Genomic DNA, 20,436 nt, shown 5'->3' with positions numbered 1-20,436 from the left:
TTACAGGCTTTGAGGGTACTCTTTGTGAGCGTAACATAAATGAATGTTCCCCTGACCCATGCCACCATGGGAAGTGCCGGGATGGTATTGCCAGCTTTACCTGCACATGTGATCCTGGATATACTGGCTATCGCTGTGAGAACCAGATAAACGAATGCCACAGTAATCCTTGTCTTAATGGAGGAAAATGTATTGACCTGGTCAACAAATACTTGTGCTACTGTCAGCCAGGAACCTCAGGTGAGCCTAAAATATTTAAGTGCTGTGTTGCTCACCTGATGAGCTTAGAGTTGTGAATTCCACTGCTTTATATAAAGGAGATATGTGGAGAAGATTGCCATTTCAGGACAGATAGTCCAGGTCTATGTCTTCCTTTCCCCCCTTTTGTTCAAATAGAAAAGTTTGGCCGGTCTGAAAACCTGTGTGGGCTTTTTTTTTTTTTTTTTGGCCAACCATTGGTCTTGTTTCGATAAGGCCAGTATTGGCAGATGTCTGACTGGTCTTCTGCCAACTTAATAGGCCTTGAAATGCATAATTAAAGCTTGCTTGTTAATGTGACCCTGACTTGGCATAAAAAGAGAAAAGACAGCGTTGACGAGGTCCCTGCAGGTACTTGTCTGTTTTTGATGTTGATCCCTTTGTCCCTGTAGAGCCCTTTAGAGGCTATCCATGGGGCCACTGGTTTTCTGAGTTGAGATTAAGCCCTACTTCCTTTCAATGAAATGTAACTATCAGGACCTTGGTGATATCTTGGCTATTTGATGTATGTGGACCTCTCGAAGGTATGTATAGTAGGATGGTTTATCCTGGCCTGGCCTACAGTTTGTTTTCCAGTGTCCATTCCTCTTGTAGGCAGCAGTATAACCCCAAGACTGTGTCCCTCAGTGAACTCTCAAGAGAGAGATTTTATATTAAGTACAAATATCCTATTTTATTTGTCCTTGGGTTCTAGCTTTTCGTGATTTTAAAGCAGAACTCCACCCAAGGGGAGTTCACTTTAAGGGCTCATCCCCCTGCTCCTCTTGCACAATTGGCACTTTTGAGGAGGGGGGGGGGGTACCTGATTTCTGACAGGTACCTGGTCCCATTTCCGTTTTGGAACGGAAATTTGGCCCCCCCCCCCTGCAGTCTTCCAGGATGCTGACCGGTCCCAGAAGACTGCATCTACCAATCCAGGATGCGCTGTGTGACTCGCGCATGCACAGTAGGCATCCAACTACGGTATGAAGCCGCAAGCTGTCAAAGCTGGGTGCCTATAGTGAAGATGCCGGTGTTGTAAAATTTTCTCGGACCCGTGAAAAATCGGACCTCGTCACTTCCGCGTCATCTGCAGAGCTGAATAGAGGAGGCGGGACGGAGGTGCGGCCGTGTAATAAATGCAGGACTTTAGCGACTCCTTCGGTTTTATTATCTTTACTAATTATCGTATTTTTTATCCTTAGGATTTCATTACATTTAGTATTTCTTATTTTGTATTATAGAAATACTAAATGTAATGAAATCCGAAGGATAAATAATACGATAATTACTAAAGATAATAAAACAGAAGGAGTCGCTTAAGCCCTGCATATATTACACGGCCGCACCTCCGTCCCGCCTCCTCCGCCAGCTCTGCATATGTGCCTCCCTCCCTGATGTCTCTGACGCGGCGGTGTCCTCCGTCGCACCTCAGCCCCGCCTTCTCTCAATCAGCTGTCCGCTCACTGTTATAATTTTTCCAAACTCGAAAAATGTCTTCTGCGCATGCGCACGGACGACTCCTATCAGCTGTTTTGTGATGCTCTGTCACCGGAAGTGACGAGGTCCGATTTTTTTTTTTTCACGGGTCCGAGAAAATTTTAGAACACCGGCGCTTCCGAGGGTGGATGACGCACGCATGGAGAAGGCTGGCGGTGAGTTCATCGCTGGACCGTCGGACAGGTGAGTGGCTGTTTTTTAAAAGTCAGCAGCTACCCTTTTTGTAGCTGCTGACTTTTTTATTTATTTTTTTTTTTTTTATAGGTGGCTGGAGCTCCTCTTTAATGTTTAATAAAAGTTCCTCAGTTGCCAGTATTGGCATGGCTTATTCCTGAAGGCAACCCCCTAGTAACAAGTGAAACCGATTTCATAGATCTATGCAGAGGAGGCTTTTCTGGCTAACCAAGTTAATAAGAATCTCATGATGCCTGCTGTTAGGCAGAGCTTTTGCAGGCAGTCCCCAGGTTACAACTAAGATCGGTTCTGTGGGTTTGTTCTTGAGTATGTAAATTGGAACAGGTGCATTTTTTAAGTGTAACTCCCAGCAGCAAAAATTTTTTTACGTTTTTTGGAAAACATAGAGAAGGGTTAACACCCCTGTAACATTTGTTTTCCAGTCTGCGCCCCTGTTCAGAAGATATAACCTCACTTTCTGTCCCTGTGACCATTAACATTTTTGGGTTGTCGTGGAAACAAGGATTGGTGTTAAAGCTTCAGTGGAGATACCTTTTTTCCCATGATAATTCTTACAGGAGTGACTTTCCCTTCCTAGGGGTAGATTTTCTCTTACTTCCTGTTATCTCCCTCCGTTTTTATGTAGGAGTCATTTTTAAGTTGAATGTTTGTAACTCAGGGACTGCCTGTACTTAGTTCACAAATAACTGACAGGTTCACTTTAAGGCTGCAGTCACAGGAGGGGCATTTACACATTCAGCGCTGTCAGTCAAGGGGATCCTCTACCAGGAAATTGAATGCCTGACAAGAGCAGTGGTTAAGTTGGTTCTGCATTGATGAGATGGAGTAATCATCATCATAAGTGAGAACATTCATGCTGAAACTTTAAATAAAAAGCAGAAAAAAAGTGTTTTTCTTGTTTTTGTTTTCAGGTGTGAACTGCGAGTACAATTATGATGACTGTGCCAGCAACCCATGTGACTATGGAGAATGCAAAGATGGGATCAACAAATATGAATGCGTCTGCAAACCAGGTTTCACAGGTATTAAATATCAATGTTTTACTTTATGCATATGAGCTGCAGTTTACAATTGAAAACATATCTTTTTTTCCTATTACATAGGGGAAAAAAGCCCCCCTATGTGATTTTTTTTTTTTTTTTTTTTTAGCGACATGTTCTCTTTAATAAGACTCTTCAAGGTCTAAAAGAACCTAATTGTCTCCCCTGTGCTCCAGTGAATGTAATACAATGCACATCGCACTGCATTATATTCTTTCCCGGCCTTGATGAAACTGTCAAAAGGGGACCCGGAAGTGACATCACACATCACTTTGGGTCAACAACTAGATGTTTCCGCTCTCCTCCCTCCCCCTCTACCCAGCAGCACCGGCTATGCCGATCCCGGGCTCCTCTTGCCCATACATAGCAGGGGGGCACCTGTGGGGAGCTATTGGATGGCACCCCAGGACGAAACGTTGTCGTCGTGACCACCTGGTGCCTAGGGGTTTGTCAAGCCCTGGCTTAAGAACAGGTTACATGTTACGCCCTAAATACAGGTTTAGCAAGCATGTTCCTAAAGCTGAACCTAGCCATTTCTTTAATAATTTTTAGCGGATTTACATTATTTGCTTATTTCTATATGCCATTGGTTGATTGGGAGATTCCACCTGCCTTATCTTCACCATATAATTGCAAACTAGACTGTCTGAGGATACAGCAACTGTCGGGGTATCCATGATATACCATATGAGCCTTGTCTGACCCATTTACCATATGGTAGTTTGGGTCCACGTTCTCTGGTGAGCTCATATTGGTTTACCTTCTGATGGTGTTGGGATTTGACAGCATCTCTGACCACATACATCACTTTGGATTATTAATTTCACCTTCACACTTGGGACTCTTTTTTTTTTGTATTTACTTTCATTTCATCATCTTGAACTATTTTATGTGAATCTTCTGTTTTTCACATTTATTTTTAACGCTGCACTTTATTGCATATGTACCTTTTAACCAACCCAATTGTCAGTTGTTTGTGCCAGCAGCTTTATCGTTTTGTGTATAGTTAGCGCAGTATATTTTTTCCTTTTTTTAAGGATCTACACACTGCCATTGTCTGGTGCTTTAAAGCTGAACCCAGAGGAATGAGACAATGTGCCCTTGCAGTGCGCCCCCTGCATTGCAAGGGTTAAATGATCATTTAGTCTAGAGCAGAGATATGAAAACTGTGGCCCTCCAGCTGTTGCAAAACTACAAGTCCCATCATGCCTCTGGCTGTCATCATTGTGGCTGTCAGTCTTGCTATGCTTCATGGGACTTGTAGTTCTGTAACAGCTGGAGGTCCACAGTTTGCATATACCTGGTCTAGGGGTTCAGAGATAAGCTGTGCCTTATTTCAGGCCCCAAATTGATTGAGGGACCCTGCTGCAGTCAGGAATAAAGTACCTAATACAAGCATTTAACCCTTACGGGGTGACACTGCAAGGGTATATTTTGCCTAATTCTCATAGTTTAGCTTTGGTTGATAGTAGCAAATGTGAGCAATAAAGATAATACACATACATATAATGCTGTCAATGGAAAGTGCATACAATTGTATAGTAAAAACTATACAGAAATAACCAAATAAAATGAGAGAGTAAGCTTACAATGGATCGCTTTATACTTTGTCATTCTTATTATAAATGAGGAAATTATCATCAGTATGTATACATCTTAAGACCAACATCTGGGTGTATGACCTCCTAACAGAAAAGCTAATTATAATTAATGAGAAGGATTGACTTGCAGTATATGATTTTGATGTTTATTTTGACAAATGTAGATCCTCCTGGGAAAGAGAACCTATCATCCTATTAGTGCTTGCTGAGTGTAGGGAAAGCTAGGAGGGCACTTTGAAGTTGGGTGAGACATTTTAGGAATGCTCAGAGTGGTGTGTAATTTGATTTTTACAGCTCTTGGTACACAATAAGAGCCTTGTAGAGGTGGGGGGACCGGACAGCACTGTCCAGCTGGAAACAGATGGTGAAATACAGTAATCACCACACTCATTTTCCAGGCTGGTTTTCTCAATTATGAACTGAAATGCAGATGGTTATGTCTGCGACAACAAGAGCAAATGCTTTTAAACCTTTTATGTTTTTTTTTTCTAACTTTAAATGTGAAGCAGAGTTTAGCTCTTCAAGTTTGCCTTGTTTATAGGGACTGTGTAGGGATTTATGCTTTAAAGTTCTAAAGGCAGTTTTTTTTTTTTTATCTTAATGCATTTAGTATCACTTTAAGCTGTTTATGGTTTTCTATTATCCTAGAACATTTCCAGCACCAGGCTTTATTTTAATTGTTCAAAACATCACATACATCTCAAGCAATTATCTTTTATTACTAAACGAACAGTGAATTCAGATTGATGCGTTGCATTAATGTATTACCGTCAATCTTGATAGTGTCAACTTGACATGATCTTGCTTTTATTCAGTACATGTATTTGGATTGACATGTCCTGCACACTAAGGAAACAGATAAAGCATTTATCCTGTTAATTTCGGCTTCCCCATGTCTAACATCAATGGATCCAATTTTGGATCACTGAAAATTATTAAATGTTGGACACTTTTGCTAGTAATAAGGTAACTTAGAGGAGCTCCAGTCAGATTGATGTATATTAAAAGTCAGCACCTACAAAAACTGTAGCTGCTGACTTTTAATAAACGCACACTCACCTGTCCCACGATCCATGAATGTGCTCGCCCCAACTGTTTTTTCCATTGGTGTTCTATCCCCGGTGCTGGCAGCTCAGCTGCGGGCACCTGGCTGTGACCGCTTGCGGCTTAACAGCCGCGTGCTCCGCTTTGTGAATGGTCCTGGCGTCCACTGGGACCTGTGATGTGTCCCCGAAGACTGCAGAGGGGAGGGGGGGAGGAGAGGAGAGGAGAGGAGAACTTTTGTTCAGATAGCCTAGGCCAGTGATGGCGAACCTTGGCACCCCAGATGTTTTGGAACTACTTTTTCCATGAGGCTCATGCACTCTGCAGTGTAGATGAGCATCATGGGGAATGTAGTTCCAAAACATCCGGAGTGCCAAGGTTCGCCATCACTGGCCTAGGTGGTCGGAACAGAAGTGGGAGCGGGTACCTATAAAAACCAGGTACTCCCCCCTCAGAAAAAAGTGTCATTACATAGAGGAGGGTGGAAGGAGGCCTTAATGCGGCACTTCCCTTTTTTGGTGGAGCTCCGCTTTAAAATCCATTTCAGAGTAAATTGAGGAGATTCTTCTAATCAAAAGTAGAATCAGTGAACTGCTAAGGTTACTTGGGAACATTCTGGTGTGGGGAATCTATTGATCCCATACAGTAGCATCCATCTACAGCCAAACTAATAGAATTTTAGTAGAATTTTCAACAAAAATAAGGTTGAACGAAATTTGTACAAAAATTCTCAGTACTTTCAAATATCGTTCAAAAGTAGTTCAGGATCTAATTAGCTTTTAACATTTGGAACATTATGGGATGAGTGGACTATACAGAATGAAAACTACATTCACTGATAGAAATTTGTACATTCGAGAGAAATTTTCCGTGCTGCTCCATCAAACTTTTCTCGTCACTGCGTTCAAAAGCTGAATGCCAATTTGACCCTAATTAATGATTAGAAAAACAAATGTTCTTACAGGGAAAAATGTCAAACAAAATTCTAGTGTATACCCAAGTTAAAGCCGATCACGCATGGGAAAATTTGTCTATGCTACATACTGTGCCTACAATATGGCCAAACTTCCATGAACTTTAAACATTTGCATGCATGGTGAAAGGCATGAACTGTCTGAAAGACCACTTTCACAGTAGACTGTCAACGAACCATTTTATAGCTTGTGAAAACCGACCAGAAAAAGAACAGGTCCTTTTTAGATTTTGGTCTGAAAATGCCTGCATTGCACCTATGGAATTCCAGGTCACTTGGATTTGCAGGGAAGATGTACACTTATAGCTCCCAGCTGCACTGGTGTGATGTGTACACAGCTGATGCTGGTTGACCCCTCTGCTGGTTATTTCAGTGTCAGGGACAGACTGCTAGTTCATGCTCTGGGCACTTTTCCTGGACTAAACTATGTTTTCCTAAATCTATTTCTGTACTAATGGAGGAAGATCTATTTTTTTCTTCTTACAACAACATATCTCTCTTCATTTTGAGAACCATAAATGGTCAGCTAGTGGTAGATGGAATATCTTTTTAATAAAGAGCAGATGGTGTTTGGGGGGAAAAAAAACATAGTAGGAAATTAAAAAAAAAAAAAGTGAAAAGGATAGATGGAAAAGGGGTCTAAGGCCATAAATGGGCAACTAGCAGATCTCTGGACTTTGAGGAACTAGAAGTTCCAGCATGACCACAGGATCTTTGGCTGACCTCATGCTGGAAGTTCACATTTTTTTTTTTTTTTTTTTTTTTTTTTTATTACATCAGTTGAATATCTACTGGCTGCCTTTTTATCTAGGCTTTGACATCTAAAATGTATTCCATCTCTCGTTTTCTCTATTTTTTTTTTGTCTTGATTATATTTTTCGCTTTTTCTCTTTTTTTTTTTTTTTTTTCTTTTGAGCTGTCCATTCTTCTTTTTTTAATTCTTTCTTTCTGTCTCTTGCTCTTTCTCTCACCCTCTCGCCTCCTCACCCTCTTTCGCTATCTCTTTTGCTCTCGCTCAGGCCCATGCTTTCTTTCTTTTGCTCTCGCTCAGGCCCATGCTTTCTTTCTTTTGCTCTCGCTCAGGCCCATGCTTTCTTTCTTTTGCTCTCGCTCAGGCCCATGCTTTCTCTCTTTTGCTCTCGCCCGGGCTTTCTCTCTTTTTGCTCTTGCTCAGGCCCGGGCTTTCTCTCTCTTTTGCTCTCGCTCAGGCCCGGGCTTTCTCTCTCTTTGCTCTCGCTCAGGCCCGGGCTTTCTCTCTCTTTTGCTCTCGCTCAGGCCCGGGCTTTCTCTCTCTTTTGCTCTCGCTCGGGCCCGGGCTTTCTCTCTTTTGCTCTCGCTCGGGCCCGGGCTTTCTCTCTTTTGCTCTCGCTCGGGCCCGGGCTTTCTCTCTTTTGCTCTCGCTCGGGCCCGGGCTTTCTCTCTTTTGCTCTCGCTCGGGCCCGGGCTTTCTCTCTTTTGCTCTCGCTCAGGCCCGGGCTTTCTCTCTCTTTTGCTCTTGCTCAGGCCCGGGCTTTCTCTTTTTCTCTTTCTTTCTTTGCATTTTTTTTTCCCCCCTCTCCCTTTTTAGTTTATTTTTTACACTCTTGCTTTCTTTATGCTCTAGCATTCTTGCTTCTTCTTTATCAAGCTTTTACATTCTTTGGTTTAAGTACACTATAATAAAGTCCCCTAGGTTCTTTGGGTTGGGTTTGAGTGGGTCCTCCTATAAAGTGAATGTAACCTCTCTCTAGCACCCAGAAGGATGTTTTTCCTTTAAACACATGTATTGATGTCTTCCAGGTCCTCTCTGTAACATAGAGGTGTCTCCATGTGCATCCAACCCATGCCGAGCTGGAGGAACCTGTCAAGTTACACAGAATGGTTTCCGCTGTGTTTGTCCTGAAGGTGGTGGTCCTCGTGACTCTATGTGTAATCCCACCCAGCTATGCAGTCCTTCATGTGTCCATGGTGTGTGCCGCAAAATCAATGAGATGTAAGTACTGCCAAGATGTCCTCCTGGAGCAGTTTAAGGAAAGCTTATAAATTAATATTACAGTTAAAGAAAAGTTATGTAAAGTCTATTTTTCTTTACTAAATACACAGGAATTTACATTTGGTTTACTTTGCTTTTCTAACCCTTTCTGTCTATTGGAATACTTTTTGATATTTCAAAGTTGTTTTGCGGTTCGTTTTTATATCACATTGTGCATTCCTTAATATATGTACTTTGTGGTTTGTCCTTAACCTAGGTATGCATGTGAATGTCACCAAGGCTGGTCTGGCAGGTCATGTGACCGCCGAAGCAGTGAGGTTTGTACTGTCAATACCTGTCATAATGGAGGAACGTGCACTGAGCATCTTGGTCGACCAGTCTGTCGCTGCAGAGAGGGTTTCCGAGGTAAAGTTTTTTTGGCCAGTCAGAAAGTTGACGTATGCTTAATAGTATTTTTGTTCTCTTATTGGAATTTTTACTTTCTGCTTAAACTTGTTCTAAAGCCTGGACATTTTTTTATTCTTAATGCATTGTATCGCTCCCCTCACCATCCTTTATATTTATACCTGAGCCCAATCTCAATCCAGTGCTGTGCCCATCTGCAATGACTCTACTGCTCTCTCTTCTCACAAGAGTCTCGGTGGGGGCAGCAGGGGCCATTGGCTTCTGCTGCTGTCAATCAAATCCTGTAATGTGGGGATGGGGCTGCGCCAGGCTGTGTGTCTGTAGACACACAGCCTAGCTTGGGAGTGGCTTCCCCTGGTGGAAAAATGCAAAAAGAGGGGAAATTTGGGACATTATAGGAGGCACATGATGTTCATATGGAAAAAAAAAAGGGCGGGGGGGGGGGCGGGGAGAAATTGGACTTTAAATGAGGTGTGTCACTAATATTGGTTGGTGATGTTGCCAAGTGTAGAATATCTGCCAAAAACAGGAAAACCTATATAAAAGCTGATGTTTATCGTAATAACCTCAGTCACAAATTGTAAACCTAGACAATACATGATGATTGAAACAGTACAAAAGCATTAATCACAGGTTGTCAACCTAGAGTATACATCATGGTTGGAACCATACATCTGAAGAAACCATGGATACATAGATGTAATCCTAAACCACTCACGTGGGAATAATAATCGTGAACTAATTGCGAGCAAGATCTCGTTGGGGTAGATATAGTATATAACAATTCAAAATATAATTTATAACACATAATAACTGAGCGATTGCATTTTAAATGCTCAATGCGTTTCGTGAAATTATAACTTCCTCAGGAGCGGTGCAATCGGTATATCTAAAAAAAAAAAAAAAAAATATGAACAGCAGTAGAATTGGGTAAGTAACAAGAGTATGTTGGTACATAAAGAGCACCTATAACCCAAGTGGTGCCTATTGAACATACTACTCAAAATCTTGCTGACAATCTTGGCACATAATAGGGACTGACTAGGGGCATCTCCACCGGGAACTGGGGGAGTAACCTGTCAACGCAGGGCATGAGGGGTGAATGTGGTGGTTGCATGGTGTTAATTCACCCTTACATTATTTCTGTAAAGGTGATCTAAACCTTAAAAGCTTGACTCTGTGGATTGTACAAAAAGCACTTTTTGCAGTGAGGCCCCCTACACTGTTAGGGTTAAATGCTTTTGAAGTCGAGGGATAGAAGAATAAGCTGTAATATTTACCTCCACACTAAGGTGCTCTGGTTGGTGGTGTCAGGAAGTACAACGCAGAACAAATAGCTCTGCATTGTACGTAAGACAGCGAGAGCCGAGCCTGTCCTGAGCGTCTGAGAGAAAAGCACATGAAGCCTGCTCGTGGGGTGGTGGTGGAATAACTAGGAAGGAGTCGTGTGCCCCCCCCCAACTTTAACCTTGCTTATGTGATAATGGACTCTCCCAATAGGATCTAATAGGAAATGTGCTCTGAGTAAGCCTGTACTTCTAGTCTAAGGAGGAAAATATAGCTTGGTAATGGGACACACACACATTATGGCTTTTCTTGATGGATTCTCCTTGGGTGTCTTGTTTGTAATCCTATTTATGGTACATTTTGTCATAATGTTTCTTCTTTTCATACAGGAAACCTTTGTGAGACTAACATTAATGAGTGTGCCCCAGCTCCTTGCCTGAATGGAGGAACCTGTGTGGATGGTATTGCAGGATATAGCTGTCTATGTACACTGCCATATACAGGTGAGTTGGAATCAATCAAGTATATCTGTATAATGTGCACACCACAGAGCATTCTCTGTTGCACTTTCAGGCGTCCCAAAGGAACTTTAATAGAAGTGGATGGCTTACTCTGTTACAAATGTGTTTGTAGGACATCTGTGTTTGATATCTTGTATAATATATATATAATATATGTAATTGCTTCTTCTAAAACTGCTTTTGGTTAAATTGCCACGCTAGTTAGGCCTCATTCACATAGGCGTACCTAAAGTAAAATTAAGGCAAAACTTTTTTTAGTTTTGAATAGAGAGGTAAGAGAAAGACTAAACTATCTGTCAGCTTTTATTGCGGTCTGTGCCCCTGTTAGAGATTCACCCTCTCTATTTGTCCTGTTTACCATTATCCTTGATAGAGAAATTTAAAAGAAAATCCCATACTTTAGGTTGTCCCCAGAAAATTATTAGAGGAGAAATCTTCCTGTGGGGACACTAGTTCTGGTGACCTGGGGGTCCCCAAGAGATTCCCTTAATTTGCAGGGATTTCCCCTCCCTTCCCGTTTGGCAATGGGACAGGAAGTGAAGGTAAATTTTCCCTAATGGGATAAAAATGGCAGAAATAAAACCTTACCGCGGTTATAACCCTCCCTTGCTCTATCCAATATGAATAAAGTTTTTCCTATAGTTCTCCTTTAAGCATGCATCTGTGTGAAGGGCCTTGTTTGCCTCCACAGGATGTTCAGATGTTCTCTGCATCTGTGTGCATTCATCCCTATTAGTGTCTATTGGGATGCAGGGACTGCACAGAACAGGTGCATGTTCCTGATGTCAAAAGTGTGTTCAGGGACAAGCACCCAAACAAATGTCAAATAACTCCCCACTTGGGCATTCATAATGCTTGTCACTATGCAAAATTGGAAATGGCACAGATATGAAAACTGCATCTCTAAACTAGTTCCAGCATCCATAAGAGCAGAAGATGGCTGAGAGTCTTTCAGGTGAGCTGAGCAGCTTATCTTTTGCTTCTAGAGGGCAGCACCTGTGGCTAAATTCTACCCTTTCTACATGGTGCAAATGGTCATTAATTACTCAGAGTGCTTGTTGATCAGAAGCAATGCAGAGAGATAGGTGGGTGCTGATGTGATGAGATGTGTAAATTATGCACAGGGTGCAGTTTAAAATAAAATGTTTATTTTCTATTCCAGGCCAGACATGTGAGACTCTACTTGCCCCCTGTAGCTCTGAGCCTTGTAGTAACGGCGGCGTGTGCACACCATCGGCAGACTATGAAAGCTACACCTGCAAATGTCTTACTGGCTGGGAAGGTAACACTCACATTTACACAATTTCTTTGGATAATAAATGAATAGCAGAAATGTAGCTTTTGTGCAATAAGGGCCACGTCACATGAGCATATCTGTATCGGCCAAATCATTCTCTAATTATGGATTTTTTTGTAACAAAAACAGGCAGTGATGGGTCAGTGTTTTTGTAATATGTGCTTATGGTGGCCATGCGTTCTTCCATCAACAATTTATTTTGTGCTCAAACTCATCCGATCAGAACTACCATTAGGCATCAAATATGCTACATTAAGGGTATTTGACTTTTTTTTTTTTTTTTTTCTTTCTCCTGCCTCTAAACACTTGCTCTCCATGCACCCAGGTGTTTTTTTACTAAAACTGCATGGTGCAAAATCTGGTGCAAAACCAGTCGGCTTCCAGGTTTTATTGACAAAGCTTAATTAACAAGCCAATGTTAGAATTTGATTGGCTACTATGCACAACTGGCAAAAAATTTGGGGGAGCATACCCATGTATTTCTAAAGCTGCTGCAGCTATGAACCAAAAGACATGTATATTAAAAAAGAATAGCGCGCAAATGCAAAAGAAATAACTACCAAATCTGAAGACAATCCATAAATAAAAATGGGGGTTTGGTCCCACCATATGGCCATATCGTGCTCAAGCCCACTACTGCGTCAAAGTACCCCATTATCAGTGGGTCCTACACTATCCATGAAAAAGAGATGAATCCAGCCTAACCCTTGGAGATAATACTCCTTGCTGGGAAGGATGTGCAAATGCACTACAGGGGACTCCTACTATATCCACTAGATGGTGGACACTGATTGAGTACAGGTGTGTGTGGGGGGGTGGGGAGGGTTGCTCAACCTCGAGTATTATCTCCAAGGGTTAGGCTGGATTCATCTCTTTTTCATGGATAGTGTAGGACCCACTGATAATGGGGTACTTTGACGCAGTAGTGGGCTTGAGCACGATATGGCCATATGGTGGGACCAAACCCCCATTTTTATTTATGGATTGTCTTCAGATTTGGTAGTTATTTCTTTTGCATTTGCGCGCTATTCTTTTTTAATATACTATGCACAACTGCAACAGATTCTGAGTGTACCAGTTTTAGTAAATCTCCCCCATAGTTTTTGGCAGGGGCGTTTAGAGGCAGAAAAAAAACCCAGGGTCAGTGCATTCAGTAGAGGAAAGTTTTTTTTTTTTTTTTAAAAAACACCCGATGCCCCTAATCACATGTCACGTGGTAGCGCTTGAGCGTTCAATAATTTCATTGGCCAGAACAAATTTAATATTCTGCCCAATGAAATGAACGCCATAATGCTTGACATGCCTAAACGTGTCTAAACCTTTTTTGGGTTTTAGGCTAGTTTTTCACGCTTCTTTCTCCTGCAAGGAGAAAGGCAGTTAGAAGGTTTGGAGTGTGCATGAGGCCTTATAGCCAGCTACAAATCACTACAAATATTCAGAGCTTTGTAGCGGCTACATATTTGCTGGTGTGACCTGATCCTAAGTGCATTGTGACTACAGTTCATTTTTCATACGATAGAGATAACCTAGAATTCTTGGGTAATAGTGCCACCTACTGTTGCAGGTGAGTCATGTGACATCGACGTGAATGAGTGCAACAGGAGACCTTGCCAAAATGGTGGACAATGTGCCAACCTTCCAGGCAGATACAACTGTCTCTGTAAACCAGGATATACGGGTAACAACTGCGAGACGGATATTAACGATTGTTCACCAAGTAAGTTCTAATGTCAGTCTGGCTATTTGAAGAAAAAAAAAAAAAAAAATCTGAATGCAACCAGTTTAACTTTTTTTTTTCTTTTTTTCTTTTTTTTTCCGTGTTCTTAGATCCCTGTCTCAATGGCGGTTCCTGCAAAGATGGGGTGAATTCTTTCTCCTGTACGTGTTTGCCTGGCTTCACCGGACCAAGATGTGTGAATGAAATCAATGAATGTCTTAGTGACCCATGCCTCAATGGAGCCACTTGCTTAGATTATGTTAACAGCTATGTGTGTTCTTGTGCTCCGGGATACACCGGGCCTGTCTGCGAAACCAACATACAGGACTGTACTGAGAGGTAGGTTCTATGAATTTTAAACTGGTTCCAGTTGTGAGAGCAGCCTGCAGGATATCTACCTCAAAATGATCAATTGGGGTAGCCAAGCTAGGACTATGAACCTTAAAATAAATTTACATGTTTTTTTAAAAAAAAAAATCGTAAATGAGCTTTGTAGCTGACCTTTGTAGCTACACTGGAGCAATCATCAAAGTTTAAAGCTGAAGCAACAAATTCACACTTCAGTGCTTTCTCTGACCTCAGAGGATGATTGAGCCACAGTGTGGGCAGCTACAGGGGTTAGTGTTTTAAAACATATTTTCTCTTTCTTTCATTGACGGACACCGCTTCAGATCTTCATAACTGTTGGGTTATACTTCCCCCTACAGGAGTAGGACACTAGAAAAAGGTCTGGCTACACCCAATGACAGTCCCAGGGGATATACTCACTCTCTCTGCTATAGGCACTGTTTTTTTTTCTCTGCCTAGTCAGGAGTAAAGACCTAGTTTGTTGCTGGGATATTTGGTCCTGGCAATTTTTTCTTTTTAGATAGATAATTTTTTTTCTCCTGGATTTTTCCTGTGAGTTGTACAATCAGCTGCTGGACTGGGCGATGGGCTGGATAATCTAGAGCCAGCCAGCGTGCGTAGACCTCATCCCGGGTGTCGGCCAGGACACAACCCAACAGGACGGGGGGCTGGCCTGTGAGTCAAACGCCTTGCGAGGTCGTCTACGCCCAGATCTCGGCACGAGTTGCAGCATTCCTCCTGGCTGACAGCCCCCCCCCCCATTTTGATTGAGAGGGGTTCTGTCTGGAGCGTTGCCCGCCTTGGTGTAAGTGAGTAGCTTTTTCCCCTCTCCCCATGGAGGGTTTTAGGGTGGATGTGGACCCCTCCTTTGCTTTGGATGGTCGGACCCCCGGGCTCCCCTGTCAGGCACTCCACCCCCCCTCATCTTTTCCCCATCCTAACCCCTCCGTTCCCCTGCACATATGTTGGGGCTGTCTGGGTGGTCTGGTCCACCTCTTGGGGTGGGGGCAGTGTGCTATGCTGGCGATGGGGGCCGGGGGGTGCGTCTCCTGCGACCGGATGATCGACTGTACGGGTGGTTTGTACTTGGTGGGTGCTCCTGCCAGGATTTCCATCCTGCCTAGGTCTGTCCTTGAGGAGTGGGTTCCATAATGGGTCCCTGTAAGCCTTGTGGGGCTGCCATTTGGTTGTAGACTGTGTTTCTATACACAGCGGCCATATTTGTGTAGTTGGCGGACAATTTGCGGTGGCTTCCCATTGAAAACAGTGGCGGCCATGACGATTTTGGCGGTGGGAGCCCTTACTCACCCCCTGGTGCTGACTCCTGGATCCTTTCACTTCCTGATTGCCACCCGTGGAGTGCAGATTATACTGTGGTGGTTAGTTGCCCATTTCTGCTGGGTGGTGAGTCTGGTGGGGTTCTCTCCCTCTCTGCTGAGGATCGCTTGGTGCTTGTGCCTGGCGACCAGGTGGTGCTGCCAGAGCGTTGAGGGTTGTCGCTTGCAGTGTTTTACACTTTTTGTGGGGTCCCCCTGTTGACTCGTGGAGTCTTTGGAGCACATCTTCTCACCTGATCCCCTCTCTGAAACTGCGGGGCCCCCTTGGGTCCCAACCATCCATCAGTGCACTGAGGGCAGTCCTGGAGTCCCAGGTGGAGGTGGTCTTCGGGCGGCGGGCTAACAAAAAGCACCCCCCACCTTCCCCCGTCTCATCTGATCCTGAATTGGATTTGGCTGCCGCGGATGTGGGTCACCCTGCTGGGTCTGCAAACACGCGCCCGGAATCCTGATAGTGAGGGCGATTCCTCTGTCTGCAACCGCGCACGAAAAGACTCTGGTGGAAGCACTGATTGTATTTGTGCATGAGACCTTGAAGATGATGGATACAGTTGCACGGAGGCGCAGGTTCCCTTTTGGCACTCACAAGTCATCTAGAGTGGCAAAGGGGTTTCCATTCCCTACCTATTTTAACAGAATTGTCGCTAAACAGTGGGGACGACCAAAAGCCTCCTTGTGGGGTCCATAGGTGCTTTGCTAGGCATTACCCCTATGAGGAGTCCCTTAAGAAGTGGACTGTTCCACCGGTGGTGGACCCTCCGGTTTCCAGATTGAACAAGGCAACCATGATTCCGGTTGGAGTTCCCGGGCTTTAAGGATCCAGCTGACAGGAAGGCGGAGGCTGTGGCCCGAAATATGTACTCTGGCTCGGCCGGTATTTACCGTTGCCCTGGTGTCGCAAACTCTGACCGAGTGGGCTAAGCTTTTACGCCATGACCTGGAGGGATAACCGCTCCCCCCTGCCTTTGCTGAGCTGGCGGACCAGCTGGTCCAGGGGCTGCAATATATCTGTGATGTCTCTTTGGATACGGCTCCCCTTGTTGCTCGGCTCTGTTTTGGCAGTGGTCCTTTGGCGTGTCTTTTGGTTCAAATGCTGGTCTGCTGACGAGACTTCCAAAAGGCCTTGACGGATCTTCCCTTTCAAGAAGATCATCTGTTTGGAGTTACCCTGGATGATATCATAAAAGGTCTCGCTCGTCGTAGATGTGGGCCTTCCTTTTCTACTCGTAAGAAGTTTTTTCATGCCTCAGGGTCGACTGACAAGGGCTCGAAGCCTTTCAGGGCCTCCTCTGGCGGATCCAAACAAACCTGGTCTGGCAAGCCCAGAGCGGGCTCCTTCAGCATGAAGGTGCGCCCTCACCCATATCGGGGGTAGGGGGGACGACTTTGCTGGTTTCCGGATCCGTAGACTTCCCTGGTGCAAGACAAAGGTGTCCACGAAGTCATTCAGTCCGGCTACAAGATCAAGTTTCACTCCTGTCCCGCGGCAAGGTTCTTTCTTTCCGACTTGCGCCTGTCCCCGGACCGCTTATAGGGTCTGTTTGAGGTGGTACAAGACCTGTTACTTCAGGGGGATGATTGTCCCGGCTCCAACTTCGGAACATTTTTAGGGTTTTTACTCAAACCTGTTTACAGCTCCCAGGAAGGAAGGCAAAGTGCAATCACTCCTGGACCTCAAGGCGCTGAACTGCTTTGTGCGGATGCAGAAGTTCAGAATGGAGTCTATTCGCATGGTGGTCGTTGGGGATTTCCTTACCTCTATCAAAATCAAGGATGCTTACCTTCACATTCTACATGTGCCAGTCCCCAGCGCTTCCTTTGCTTTGCCGTGGGAGAGGAGCATTATCAGTTTGTGGCGTTAACCTTTGGTCTCGCCTCTGCTCCTCGGGTCTTCACAAAAGCCTTACCCCCGGTGCTAGCTTTGCTAGGCCAAAGGGGGATCGCGGTACTGGGCTAATTGGATGATCTCCTTCTGCGAGCAGAGTTTCCCTCTACTCTGGTGGAGAACCTGGGATCACAATATGAACTCTGTGGAAGTTCAGCTGGTTTCTGGATTTTCAGAAGTCTGCCCTTGTTCTGTCCACAAAGCTGGACTATCTGGGCCTGACTCTGGACTCGGCCTTAACCAGGGTTGTCCAGTGTGCATTCAATTGGCCAATGCCATGGCCGTGGCTTAGTCAATCACCAAGGAGGCACAAGAAGTGTCCTGGCAGCTCTGGAGGTAGCCAGCATTCGAAGGTGGGCATAATGGTTCGTTCCAGCCCTCTCTGCCATATATATTCCCGGGGTGGTAAACTGGCAGGCGGATTACCTCAGTCGGCAGGCGTTGGACCAAGGGGAGTGGTCCCTTCATCTGGATGTGTTTTATCATTTGTGTCTCCGGTGGGGCACCCCCGAGGTGGATCTGTTGGCGTCTCGGCTCAACAGAAAGGTGCTGCTGTTTGTGGCTTGGTCAAGGGATCCTCTGGCGGATGCCACAGATGCGCTGGTGGCCCAGTGGAGGTCAGTATCATCTGATTTACGCCTTCCCTCCTCTCAAGCTTCTGCCAAGACTTCTACTTGGGATCGAGGCAGAAGGGATTCAGGTTGTCTCAGTGGCTCCGGACTGGCCTCGCCAGGCTTGGTGCAGCTGGTCGCCAACGCTCCATGGAAGCTTCCTCTCAGGGAGGATCTGCTGTCCTAAGGACCGATCTTTAACCCTGCTTTACAGTCGCTGGCTTTGAATGCTTGGCTATTGAACGCCAGGTGCTGAAGGATAGGGGTTTATCTGAGTCGGTGATTCCTACACTGTTGAAAGCTAGGAAATCTACTTCTAGGAGGATCTACCATCGTACATGGAAGACGTGCATTGCGTGGTGTGAGTCTCATCGGGTTCATCCACGTTCCTTCTCGGTGGCTCGTATCTTGACCTTCCTTCAATGGGGGGTTTGAGCAGAAATTGACCATCAAGGGCCAGGTGTCTGCTTTGGCGGTCTTCTTCCAACAACCTTTGGCCACACACTCCCTGGTGCGTACCTTTCTTCAGGGTATCTGACATTTGGTTCCTCCATTGTGGGCACCGTTGCCGCCATGTGCCCTAAGTTTGGTGGTTTCGGTCCTCCAGAAGCCTCCCTTTGAGAATCTTCAGGAGATTCCCTTGTTTACACTGTCCCCAGAAGGTGGCCTTTTTGGTGGCTATCACCTCTACGCGTAGGGTGTCGGAACTGGTGGTGTTATCCTGTTGTTCACCTTACCTGGTGATTCAGAGATAAGGTGGTTATTCGCCCCTGACGTTTCTTAGATTGTCTCTGATTTTCTTTTGAATGAAGACATTGTGTTGCCTTCCCTGTGTCCCAGGCCAAAACCTCCAAAGGAAATTGCTTTGCATGCCTTGGATGTGGTCCTGGCAGCAACGGAGTCTTTCAGGAAGTCAGACTCTTTGTGCTCACGGATGGTCCTCAAAGGGTTGTCTGCCTCCTCTGCGACCATTTCCAGATGGATCAGACAGACAGTGGTTCAGGCCTATTCCATCAAGGGTCAGGTTCCTCCTTTCCCTGTTAAGGCGCACTCTACTCAGGTGCTTAGTGCCTCCTGGGCTTTCCGTCATCATTCGTCAGTGACGCAGGTTTGCAAGGCGGCCACTTGGTCGTCAGTGCACACTTTCACAAAGTTTTGTCGATGTGTTGGCATTTGCGGATGCTTCTTTTGGCTGCAAGGTTTTGCAGGCTGCTGTGGAGAGGATCTGATCCTCTGCGAGGGTGTATTGTTAAAATCCATTTCTCTGATGTTCATTGATTAACAGTCAATGGCTATAGCAGGGAGAGGGAGTATACCCCCTGGGACTGCTCATGGGCATAGCCAGACTTTTTTTTTTTTTTTTCTTCTGCCTAGTGTCCTACTTCTGTAGGGGGAAGTATAACCCCAAGGGTTAAGAAGATCTGAAGCTTTCCGTCAAACATCAGAGAAATTGATTTTACGGTAAGTCAAAAATCCCATTTTCTGCATGCTAGGAATACTTATATACTTGAATGTACATTACCTGGCCACCAGGTCACTGTAAACTTCATGCTGTTGAACTAAAAGTCCCATAAGATGTTGCAAAACTGACAGCCCCACACACTACTCCCAGTGCAATGATAGCATTTTTGGTTTTTCCACAACTGGAGTGCCAAGGGTAGCCTGCCCCTTGTTTTAGGTTTGCTCACAGAAGTCTTTATAAAAAACTAGACCGTAAATGCATTCTACTCTGCTAGGAGGATTGACTTGTGGACAAAGATTTCAGCAAAGGTTGAAATAATTTGTTTAATGCGATTCTCTGTCCTTGCTTTTGGGTGTTGTTGCTGTGCTTGTACATTAATTATGTGCTCATTTGTCATCTGCAGCTCCTGCTTTAATGGTGGGACCTGCAAGGACGGCGTGGACTCCTACACCTGCATCTGCCGCTCTGGCTTCACCGGTTCTCACTGCCAGCATGAAGTGGATGAGTGCGCTTCCCGGCCCTGCCAGAATGGAGCTGTGTGTGTGGACAGGGTGGAATCCTATCACTGTATCTGCCCCAATGGATACTCAGGAATGCAGTGCCAGGTGAGTGGAATGGGCCAGATTGCTGTAAACACAAAAAACAAATACATGAAAAAAATTAAAATCTAACATTTTACTGCCACAGATACTACAGTGGTGGCTTTAGGGGGGTTTAGCTTACGCACACTAACTCGTGCCACCCCCACCTTGTTTCCTGAGCTCTGCAGGACCAGCATGGGGGAGGAGGGTGAGATCAGCGACCTTTTGTCCCGTGTGATGGGGAAAAAGTTTACTAAAAAAAAATATACATATGCAAATTTAAATGCTGACGTTGGGGTGCCTACATGCAAAAAAGTCACTTGCGCTACATGTGTTGCATATCACCGAGCACGCCAGAATGAGGGCAATAATTTTAGGTTCATTATTTTGAACTCTAATCCGATGACCTGTAGGGACTTTTAA

General features: G+C 44.7%; 1 protein-coding gene across 1 annotated transcript in view; it reads left to right on the top strand.

Annotated features, from left to right (window-relative positions):
- NOTCH3 (notch receptor 3) overlaps positions 1-20,436 on the top strand; it is a 145,691-nt gene that overhangs the window by 105,973 nt on the left and 19,282 nt on the right. Inside the window, exons 11-19 of the mRNA XM_082253292.1 lie at positions 7-240; positions 2,844-2,954; positions 8,370-8,562; positions 8,819-8,967; positions 10,644-10,757; positions 11,938-12,057; positions 13,637-13,789; positions 13,900-14,128; positions 19,836-20,037. Coding sequence (XP_082109418.1) covers positions 7-240; positions 2,844-2,954; positions 8,370-8,562; positions 8,819-8,967; positions 10,644-10,757; positions 11,938-12,057; positions 13,637-13,789; positions 13,900-14,128; positions 19,836-20,037 — 1,505 coding nt within the window. The remainder of the gene's footprint in view (positions 1-6; positions 241-2,843; positions 2,955-8,369; positions 8,563-8,818; positions 8,968-10,643; positions 10,758-11,937; positions 12,058-13,636; positions 13,790-13,899; positions 14,129-19,835; positions 20,038-20,436) is intronic.

Source organism: Pelophylax lessonae, assembly GCF_965119305.1.
Source record: "Pelophylax lessonae genome assembly, chromosome: 4".
Taxonomy (NCBI): Eukaryota; Metazoa; Chordata; class Amphibia; order Anura; family Ranidae; genus Pelophylax; species Pelophylax lessonae.
This window is presented reverse-complemented; position numbering and strand designations above follow the sequence as displayed.